General features: G+C 45.3%; 1 protein-coding gene across 2 annotated transcripts in view; it reads right to left on the bottom strand.

Moving 5' to 3' along the window:
- LOC134336082 (putative methyltransferase NSUN7) overlaps positions 1 to 12,500 on the bottom strand; it is a 35,815-nt gene that overhangs the window by 12,285 nt on the left and 11,030 nt on the right. For both annotated transcript variants that reach the window (XM_063018756.1, XM_063018755.1), the window contains exons 3-5: positions 7,821 to 7,879; positions 870 to 1,003; positions 536 to 688 (exon numbers count right to left, since the gene is read on the bottom strand). In XM_063018756.1, the coding sequence (XP_062874826.1) occupies positions 536 to 688; positions 870 to 1,003; positions 7,821 to 7,879 (346 nt within the window). The remainder of the gene's footprint in view (positions 1 to 535; positions 689 to 869; positions 1,004 to 7,820; positions 7,880 to 12,500) is intronic.

The raw sequence follows: 12,500 nt of genomic DNA, 5'->3' as shown, positions 1-12,500 counted from the left end.
TGTAACCCCCGACACACACACACACACACATACACACACACACACAGGTCACCGGGTACACACACACACATACACTGCTTACCGGGTACACACACACACACTAACACACACACATCTCTGTATGAAATAAGATGTTTCCGTCTGGAATGGAGGTTAAACATGGGAGGATCCCAGAAGCAAAACTATTAAACACACACACACACACACACACACTGCTCACCGGGTACACACACACACACACACACACACTGCTCACCGGGTACACACACACACACACACACACTGCTCACCGGGTACACACACACACACACACACACACACACACTGCTCACCGGGTACACACACACACACACACATATACACACACATCAGCCAAAACATTAGAACCAACACTTGTGTTAGTGTGTGTGTGTGTTAGTGTGTGTGTGTGTGTGTGTACCCGGTGAGCAGTGTGTGTGTGTGTGTGTGTTAGTGTGTGTGTGTGTACCCGGTGAGCAGTGTGTGTGTGTGTGTGTGTTAGTGTGTGTGTGTGTACCCGGTGAGCAGTGTGTTGACCCAGCAGTACACAGGCAGCTTGTTTCCTCTCTCCTGTCTCAGTCTGATGCTCTCAGGCAGGATGTGATCGATACTCAGCAGGTCGTGTTTGATTCTGCAGCGCGCTAACGAGGCCGCCAGCTTCGTCCTGAACCTGATACACCACGAGGACGAGAACAGCAGCACACACACACACACACGTTACACACACACACACGTTACACACGCGTCTCCTCTCTGTGGTGTTTCTGTATCTGCTTTTATCTATGTTAGAGGAGCTTAAACGAATAACATCTGTCATGAGGATGAGGATGAAGGTGCAGCAGATCTCGTACCTCAGCAGACATTCCTCCACCTGTCTGACCTCGGGTTCCGTCTCCTCGTCTCTGGACGGCGGCTCACGTGGGAGGAACTTTCTGTCCTGCAGGTCGTACAGCATGACCACCACCAGACTCATCAGGTCATCGGGCTGGACCAGAGAGAAACAGTACGAATGATCATGTTCTAATAGATACTTCAGTCTTTTATTTCACCTAGAATTCATTCATTATTATCCTGGTCAGGGTCGCGGTGGGTCTGAAACACCCTGGGTGTCCCTGAGTCGATCCATCATTCAGCGACTCTGCTGTGGAGGAACTTGGATCTCAAGCCTCGACACTCAACACATTCGGGATGAATCAGAATGATGAACTGTGTTCACTCATACATACATCAATCACTTTGGTATGTTCTCCTGTCAGTGTAAACAACTTTAGTTTAGTTTGTTTTGTTCTTTTAAGCTCAGTCAGTCAGTCAGTGTTTATTTACTGGGCTTAAACCTTCGAGATCAAAAAAGCAAAACATGAAAATAGAAATAATAGTCATAATAATATAACAATAATACCAGTAACTAATACTAATAAAATAACATAATAAATGTTAATGTAAAATATTAACTTTAATATAAAAATATAATATATACTTATATATTATATAATAATAAAAATATTATATACTGATACAAAATATGATGTGAATATAATGTAATAATAATATAAATTAGGAGTGATAATAAATAATATAAAATAATGACAATAATAATAATAACAGTAATATTAATATAATAATGTTAATAATATACAAATAATAACAAAATAAAAATGATTATAACAATAAAAATACAACAATAAAATAATAATTATATAATAATAAAGTAATAACAAGTATAATAATAATTAAATGTGATGATTCTGTGTTTTAACAGGCAGAAGTGAATTTCTGTCGATGTTCCTCTGATTTTGTCTCCGGTTCGTCCTTTAACAAGGTCACTGCGGGTCTCTGAGGTTCAGCGCTGCATGTCGCTCAGCAACACCACTCCCTGATGGGACATGGCAAAGCGCTAAGCTAACAGAAAAAGACCTGCTGAAAGTCATTATAGCACACACACACACACACACACACGTTTAGAAAAAAGGCTTGTGTTGACTCAGGGGTGAGAACCACCATTACTAGAACTCTGTGTTTCCATACAGACTGAGGTTATGGTGTGTGTGTGTGTGTGGGGGGGGGGGGGGGGTCTGTTCTTTAAATGTGTTAAATTCACATGAGAAGTGACAAAAAGTGAAAAAGCGGTTTTGTCACTTCTCATGTGAATGCGCCAGTGCTGGAGGGAATATTCCAAGATCAAGCATCTCCATGATAAAGAAGCGTAAGGAAGTAAAGCTAAAGTGCAGCTTTTATTGTATTTTTATTGATGTGTAACTGTTAGTAATTGTATTTCAGTGTGTTTATATTATATTTGTGTTATTTTCAGTGTGTAAGTGTCAAAAACAACCTCATTATTTTACATGAGACTAAAATATCTGCAGCTCCACGGGACCATGGACGCATTAACAGGTTCCCCAAACATCCTTATGGGAAAAAATACCTCGAAACTCAACGTCTTTAATACTCACCACCACTCCCAGAACCGACTGACGTCCAGTTTTAAGGTCTCGCTGTAAATCAATTCCCTTAATGTGCTGCGGCAGCCAGTATTAGTTTAAAATGTCACATAAATTAGATTAATCTGTGTAGAACTGATTATAAAAATCTCCTGCGACTCTGTCTGGGTTCCTCATGGGGGTGAGAAGCTCTGGGATCAGTGAGTGGTGAGCAGGTAAAGGTGAATTAAATGCATTTCTTCATTGATTAGAAAAGAAACTGAGATCATTATGCTCATTACTATTATTATTAACATTTCATAACGTGCTATGCTAAAGCCGAACGTTTGATCTGTGAGAAAAATGAAGACTAGGAGCCCTGAGAAAGTCCGTGCAGCAGAATGAAGTGAATTATGGGATGTTTTTTCATATTTTGTACCATTATGGTTTTATTGAAGTAACGACTCGAACCCCTGCATGTGAATGGGGCTGATTGTGTTCTCGGGTTTGGAGCTTTATATGGCCATTATGAAGCAGAAACTGAAAGTTAATAGCACAAGTGTGTGTGTGTGTGTGTGTGTGTGTGTGTGTGTTACAGTCAGGATTTTATATCCTCTCCCAGCATGCACAGTAACAACCTGTCACACAACCATTCATCATTCAGTGTGTCCATTTTTTATTTCTACATTGTGGTGTGTGTGTGTGTGTGTGTGTGTGTGTGTGTCCACCGATGAGCCAAAACATTAGGACCACCTGCATTACATGCAGCTCTTTCATCTTCTGTAAGTTCTGAGGGGGTTCTGATGCCAGGGTGCATTACTCAGCCCCGTACACAGAAGGGTCATCGCCAGGATCAATGACAATCATCTGCAGTTTGATCCACAGTAGATCTTCTGTTGGTCCTTCACGTCCTCTGGCTCGTCCCTCCTCGGACCACTGTGGGTGAGGACTCACCAGGACAATCTGGTCCTGATCAAAGTGCCTCAGGTGTTTATGCTGATCAGATCTGCTGCATTTAACAAGTGAACTACAAGGAACCTCAGTCAGATCCACATCTAATAGATCCCTCACCCTCACACGCACCATCAGATCCACATCTAATAGATCCCTCACCCTCACACGCACCATCAGATCCACAGCTAATAGATCCCTCACCCTCACACGCACCATCAGATCCACATCTAATAGATCCCTCACCCGCACCATCAGATCCACATCTAATAGATCCCTCACCCTCACACACACCATCAGATCCACATCTAATAGATCCCTCACCCTCACACGCACCATCAGATCCACATCTAATAGATCCCTCACCCTCACACGCACCATCAGATCCACGTCTAATAGATCCCTCACCCTCACACGCACCATCAGATCCACATCTAATAGATCCCTCACCCTCACACGCACCATCAGATCCACATCTAATAGATCCCTCACCCTCACACGCACCATCAGATCCACGTCTAATAGATCCCTCACCCTCACACGCACCATCAGATCCACGTCTAATAGATCCCTCACCCTCACACACACCATCAGATCCACATCTAATAGATCCCTCACCCTCACACGCACCATCAGATCCACATCTAATAGATCCCTCACCCTCACACACACCATCAGATCCACGTCTAATAGATCCCTCACCCTCACACGCACCATCAGATCCACGTCTAATAGATCCCTCACCCTCACACACACCATCAGATCCACGTCTAATAGATCCCTCACCCTCACACACACCATCAGATCCACATCTAATAGATCCCTCACCCTCACACGCACCATCAGATCCACGTCTAATAGATCCCTCACCCTCACACACACCATCAGATCCACGTCTAATAGATCCCTCACCCTCACACGCACCATCAGATCCACGTCTAATAGATCCCTCACCCTCACACACACCATCAGATCCACGTCTAATAGATCCCTCACCCTCACACACACCATCAGATCCACATCTAATAGATCCCTCACCCTCACACGCACCATCAGATCCACATCTAATAGATCCCTCACACGCACCATCAGATCCACGTCTAATAGATCCCTCACCCTCACACACACCATCAGATCCACATCTAATAGATCCCTCACCCTCACACGCACCATCAGATCCACATCTAATAGATCCCTCACACGCACCATCAGATCCACGTCTAATAGATCCCTCACCCTCACACGCACCATCAGATCCACATCTAATAGATCCCTCACCCTCACACGCACCATCAGATCCACATCTAATAGATCCCTCACCCTCACACGCACCATCAGATCCACGTCTAATAGATCCCTCACCCTCACACGCACCATCAGATCCACGTCTAATAGATCCCTCACCCTCACACACACCATCAGATCCACATCTAATAGATCCCTCACCCTCACACGCACCATCAGATCCACATCTAATAGATCCCTCACCCTCACACACACCATCAGATCCACGTCTAATAGATCCCTCACCCTCACACGCACCATCAGATCCACGTCTAATAGATCCCTCACCCTCACACGCACCATCAGATCCACATCTAATAGATCCCTCACCCTCACACGCACCATCAGATCCACATCTAATAGATCCCTCACACGCACCATCAGATCCACGTCTAATAGATCCCTCACCCTCACACACACCATCAGATCCACATCTAATAGATCCCTCACCCTCACACGCACCATCAGATCCACATCTAATAGATCCCTCACCCTCACACGCACCATCAGATCCACGTCTAATAGATCCCTCACCCTCACACGCACCATCAGATCCACGTCTAATAGATCCCTCACCCTCACACACACCATCAGATCCACATCTAATAGATCCCTCACCCTCACACGCACCATCAGATCCACATCTAATAGATCCCTCACCCTCACACACACCATCAGATCCACGTCTAATAGATCCCTCACCCTCACACGCACCATCAGATCCACGTCTAATAGATCCCTCACCCTCACACACACCATCAGATCCACGTCTAATAGATCCCTCACCCTCACACACACCATCAGATCCACATCTAATAGATCCCTCACCCTCACACGCACCATCAGATCCACGTCTAATAGATCCCTCACCCTCACACACACCATCAGATCCACGTCTAATAGATCCCTCACCCTCACACGCACCATCAGATCCACGTCTAATAGATCCCTCACCCTCACACACACCATCAGATCCACGTCTAATAGATCCCTCACCCTCACACACACCATCAGATCCACATCTAATAGATCCCTCACCCTCACACGCACCATCAGATCCACATCTAATAGATCCCTCACACGCACCATCAGATCCACGTCTAATAGATCCCTCACCCTCACACACACCATCAGATCCACATCTAATAGATCCCTCACCCTCACACGCACCATCAGATCCACATCTAATAGATCCCTCACACGCACCATCAGATCCACGTCTAATAGATCCCTCACCCTCACACGCACCATCAGATCCACATCTAATAGATCCCTCACCCTCACACGCACCATCAGATCCACATCTAATAGATCCCTCACCCTCACACGCACCATCAGATCCACGTCTAATAGATCCCTCACCCTCACACGCACCATCAGATCCACGTCTAATAGATCCCTCACCCTCACACACACCATCAGATCCACATCTAATAGATCCCTCACCCTCACACGCACCATCAGATCCACATCTAATAGATCCCTCACCCTCACACACACCATCAGATCCACGTCTAATAGATCCCTCACCCTCACACGCACCATCAGATCCACGTCTAATAGATCCCTCACCCTCACACGCACCATCAGATCCACATCTAATAGATCCCTCACCCTCACACGCACCATCAGATCCACATCTAATAGATCCCTCACACGCACCATCAGATCCACGTCTAATAGATCCCTCACCCTCACACACACCATCAGATCCACGTCTAATAGATCCCTCACCCTCACACGCACCATCAGATCCACATCTAATAGATCCCTCACCCTCACACGCACCATCAGATCCACATCTAATAGATCCCTCACACGCACCATCAGATCCACGTCTAATAGATCCCTCACCCTCACACTCACATTTTAGGAGGTGGTTCTAATCTTTTGGCACATCAGCGTTGTTCAAATTGGGACAAAAGTTGCTTTAAAACAAGCGTTTCTGTTCTGTAACGACATGATTCAGGACACACACACACACACACACACACACACACACACACACACACACACACACACACACACAGCGTGGTGATGAAAGCAGGATGTGTATTTTATTGGTGAGTTATTGGCGCTGCTGCGACTTTGACTGCATTACTGATGAATCTTTCATCAGATTCACAGTTAATCACGAACTGCATTTTATTCTCCAGTCTAAAGCTCTTATTAATCATTAAGCTGTGTGTGTGTGTGTGTGTGTGTGTGTGTTAAAGAGCTAATGAGTGATTGGTGAGGCTTTCACTACAATCACCACTAATGGAATGATGAGACTGGTGAGCACGCAGACTTTAATCCCGTGTGTTTGTGGAGCTTTAATTCATCAGCAGTTTTAGTTCCTACAGTCGTGTTACATACAGATCCTCCTTCTGCTGCACGTGAACACGGCGGGGGGGTAAAAACGTCGTGTGTTATTGATTATCAGTGATGATTTACACGCTGGATTCAGAAGGTATTCAGACCCCGTGACTTCATCTGCACTTTGTTACGTTGTGGATTTGATTCTGAATGGATTTAATGACCAGAACGATGAAGTGAGAACGTTTTCTTCCACAATTAATTAAAAATTAAAAAACGAATAACCCTTTATTAAAAAAAAAACCCTAGGTATTAGGGATGTAACGATACACTCTACCCACGATGCGATTCACAATACTGGGTTCACGATTAAAAAAAAAAAAAAAAATCCTGTATTTGTGCTCATCTTTTATTTATCTAGACAACAAATGCTCTTCTGTTTCTGAGGTAGGTCCAAACTATGCAAAACAATTTTGAATTAAGACCAATTTGGCTGAAAAACCCCGAATTTGGCAACCAGGCGTATAGCCCCAGTGACGTCAACCAGGCGAGGTGAATAGCGCCAGCGCCCTCTACTGTATAAAGTGAATATCGATTCATTTTACATGTCAGATCGATTTGAATCGGTTATAAACTGTCTTGTGGTGAATCGTTACATCCCTACTAGGTACATGTGAGGGTGAGGGATCTATTAGATCTAGTCCAGATTTGGACAAGGTGGCACTACAGTACATCGCAGGACCTGCTGAGATTTGAACCTGAATGTCAGAGGTGGTGGGCTAGCACCCGAGGGCCCCGGGTTGAGTATATCTGACTTATTAAACACATAAATGTTCACGTGTTTTCACTCACCACAGGTTTGTTCATGTAGAAGCAGCTGTCGATCATGATGTCCTCCAACAGCTCCTGATCTGGAACACACAAGATCACATGTTAAACTCTGATGCTTCTTGTGCGGGCGCCTCGACCGGCCAGCAGAGGTCGCTATGGCAGCAGCACAGAGGAACCTATTCGACCGTCCGTCCCTTAGGCACGACCAGTTGCTCCTGTTTGTTAAAACTCCTCAACACGTTTTTAAACACGCTGGTGTGCTATTATAAAAAATAAAGATGATTTATGATTTGTATCGTCAGGCTTTAATGTATAGAGATTATTTGCCCCACTGATTGGACGTTCAGGCCGTAACATCACGTGTGATTCCTGCTGCTGAAGACACCGGTCATATACGTTTAGGATAATGGGGTTTGGTCACGGTTTGTACTTTTTACGAGCCAAAACGTCAGGGAAAAAAAAACAGGAATATGGAAAATAATAGCAGGCGGCGTTAAACCCTCGCAGCTTTTTACTAGGCGCTCGTGAACCGGGTTTCTCCGAGCGACGAGTGACGCTGCGGCCCGGTGATAACACGCACAGCCAGCGAGCGGAGCGAGAGCTCGTAAAGAACTCGGCTCCCCGAACACTCGGAAATACAGAGAGAGCGACGGACGCAGAGAGGAGTCGATGAGAGGGAGAGTAAAAGATTTCCATCACATAAAAGGAAGAACAGAGAGAAGCGCATGTCGTTAAAACACCTGACGAGGGACTGAAATGAAGACGAAGCCTGAATGAGATTTTATTACATGCAGAATTCGGTTCGGATCTCTTTTATTACCGCAGCTGCACAGGGGGCCAACAGGGGGCGACACTATCCTGTACCGGGGCTACAGGTTCTACGTTAGCATGTAGCTCATGTACATAAACATACACAGTTCTGTCCAAGCTTGTAGTGTAATCTTTTTAATGCATTTCCTCCCTGTTTAGTCGTATCCGATTCCCTATTGGTGTTTCACCTCTACTGCTGCAGACCGAGGAGGGTCGTGACTAACACACGCCCTCCGACACATGTGCAGCACCGACTGCTTCTTTTCACCTGCGCCATGTGGGTTCATGGAGATCCGTATGGCGCACAGAGAGCCGCGCACAGTTCTCCGTTATCCCCCTGTGCAGCACCATCGATCGACCAGCAGAGGGCGAAATCGCGGCAGTTATGAGGAATCCCTGCAGCCAATCGCTGTCCGTATAAGCACCCGCCACCAAAGGGCACGCCCCTGAGCTCTTCACCCAAACGCAGTGAACAATGTCACTCTTAGTGTTGCTTTATATTGTTTTAATCTACATACAATCAATTCTAAACCTTTTAAACGTGAATCAGAACCTCTTATACGGAGCGTTTCTCTAACAGAGCTCGCAAAAAGAAACGCAGAGAGAAAGAAGGTGTGATGAGAGGTGATTAAAGAACAGGACAGCGAGTAAAAAGGCGGTACAGAGACCCGGGGAGAGACGGAGGACGTGTAAGGAATGTATAACGACGGAATAATGAGGGGACGAGGCTCTCGGGTCGATCTGTGAGAAAGAGGACGTGAAAAAGTGCAGCCACACAGGAGGGACAATCTATCAGCGCATTAGGATTCAGTACCGTTCTAATTCAGTCAGACGTGATGTCATCAATAACGGATCAATACACGGACGCATCGATGGGAACACACGGACGGGGATCGAACCCGGGACGCTGAAGCGGTGCGACACTCATACTGACACTAACGGACACAACTCCCTGATCGTATTTCCTCTCTACTGCTGCACTGACTAACACACCACCTGTCTGACACGTGCAGTACAGACCGCTTCTTTTCCCCTGCACCAGGGTTCATATGGAGATCCGTATCGCGCACGGAGATCTCTGTTACCCCCCCCCCGTCTCTGTGAAGCGCCACAAGATCTAGTGGTCTGGTTTGGTTCCAAAACAAGGAACCAGTTCCTACAAAGGTTTGATGGTTACTGGCTCCACACACACACACACACACACACACACACACACACGTTTACTGGCACCTTTTAGCTGGCACACACAGGATGTGTTTAAGCTGATTAGGCTTTTATCTTGGCTGACAGCTGTGATGTCACTGCGTCCATCACTGAAGGGTGACAGGATGAAAGACAGATCGCCACGACAACCAAACACAGCATCACTCATCGGCCCTGACCGGTACCCATCACTATTAGAATGGGCATCGCTCTGCCCGCAGGCCAACTGATTCTTTACACCGAGCAGTAAGCCAGTGTGTGTGTGTGTGTTTGCTTGTTTTCTTCTTCTCAGCATTAAGTAATAGTTTTATGTAATGATAACCTTGGTAAGAGACCACTGTTCCATGTACTTTTTAATTGGTGGAGTGCAAAAATAATCACTTTTTATATGGGCACAGAGAAGATCCAGCTGAAAGTGATAATAATCATTAATACACACACACACACACACACACACACACACACATATATACATGCACACACACACACACACACACACACACACAAACACACACATATACACACAAACACACACATATATACATGCACACACACACACACACACACAAACACACACACATACACAAACACACACATACACACACACACACACATATATACATGCACACAAACACACACACAAACACACACATATACACACAAACACACACATACACACACACACATATACATGCACACACATATACACAAACACACACATACACACACACACACATATATACATGCACACACATATACACACACATACACAAACACACACACACACACACACACATACAGTGTATCACAAAAGTGAGTACACCCCTCACATTTCTGCAGATATTTAAGTATATCTTTTCATGGGACAACACTGACAAAATGACACTTTGACACAATGAAAAGTAGTCTGTGTGCAGCTTATATAACAGTGTAAATTTATTCTTCCCTCAAAATAACTCAATATACAGCCATTAATGTCTAAACCACCGGCAACAAAAGTGAGTACACCCCTAAGAGACTACACCCCTAAATGTCCAAATTGAGCACTGCTTGTCATTTTCCCTCCAAAATGTCATGTGATTTGTTAGTGTTACTAGGTCTCAGGTGTGCATAGGGAGCAGGTGTGTTCAATTTAGTAGTACAGCTCTCACACTCTCTCATACTGGTCACTGAAAGTTCCAACATGGCACCTCATGGCAAAGAACTCTCTGAGGATCTTAAAAGACGAATTGTTGCGCTACATGAAGATGGCCAAGGCTACAAGAAGATGCCAACACCCTGAAACTGAGCTGCAGCACAGTGGCCAAGATCATCCAGCGTTTTAAAAGAGCAGGGTCCACTCAGAACAGACCTCGCGTTTGTCGTCCAAAGAAGCTGAGTGCACGTGCTCAGCGTCACATCCAACTGCTGTCTTTGAAAGATAGGCGCAGGAGTGCTGTCAGCATTGCTGCAGAGATTGAAAAGGTGGGGGGTCAGCCTGTCAGTGCTCAGACCATACGCCGCACACTACATCAAATTGGTCTGCATGGCTGTCACCCCAGAAGGAAGCCTCTTCTGAAGTCTCTACACAAGAAAGCCCACAAACAGTTTGCTGAAGACATGTCAACAAAGGACATGGATTACTGGAACCATGTCCTATGGTCTGATGAGACCAAGATTAATTTGTTTGGTTCAGATGGTCTCAAGCATGTGTGGCGGCAATCAGGTGAGGAGTACAAAGATAAGTGTGTCATGCCTACAGTCAAGCATGGTGGTGGGAATGCCATGGTCTGGGGCTGCATGAGTGCAGCAGGTGTTGGGGAGTTACATTTCATTGAGGGACACATGAACTCCAATATGTACTGTGAAATACTGAAGCAGAGCATGATCCCCTCCCTCCGGAAACTGGGTCGCAGGGCAGTGTTCCAGCATGATAATGACCCCAAACACACCTCTAAGACGACCACTGCTTTATTGAAGAGGCTGAGGGTAAAGGTGATGGACTGGCCAAGCATGTCTCCAGACCTAAACCCAATAGAACATCTTTGGGGCATCCTCAAGCGGAAGGTGGAGGAGCGCAAAGTCTCGAATATCCGCCAGCTCCGTGATGTCGTCATGGAGGAGTGGAAAAGCATTCCAGTGGCAACCTGTGAAGCTCTGGTAAACTCCATGCCCAGGAGAGTTAAGGCAGTTCTGGGAAATAATGGTGGCCACACAAAATATTGACACTTCAGGAACTTTCACTTAGGGGTGTACTCACTTTTGTTGCTGGTGGTTTAGACATTAATGGCTGTATATTGAGTTATTTTGAGGGAAGAATAAATTTACACTGTTATATAAGCTGCACACAGACTACTTTTCATTGTGTCAAAGTGTCATTTTGTCAGTGTTGTCCCATGAAAAGATATACTTAAATATCTGCAGAAATGTGAGGGGTGTACTCACTTTTGTGATACACTGTATATACATGCACACAAACACACACACATATACACACAAACACACACATATACACACAAACACACACATACACACACACACATATACATGCACACACACATACACAAACACACACACAAACACACACACACACACACACACACACACATATATACATGCACACAAACACACACACAAACACACACATATACACACAAACACACACATATACACACACATACACAAACACACACACACACATATACACAC

Source organism: Trichomycterus rosablanca, chromosome 22 (genome assembly GCF_030014385.1).
Source record: "Trichomycterus rosablanca isolate fTriRos1 chromosome 22, fTriRos1.hap1, whole genome shotgun sequence".
NCBI classification, from domain to species: domain Eukaryota; kingdom Metazoa; phylum Chordata; class Actinopteri; order Siluriformes; family Trichomycteridae; genus Trichomycterus; species Trichomycterus rosablanca.
Note: the sequence above shows the minus strand (reverse complement) of the source record. Positions and strands in the feature narration are given on the sequence as shown.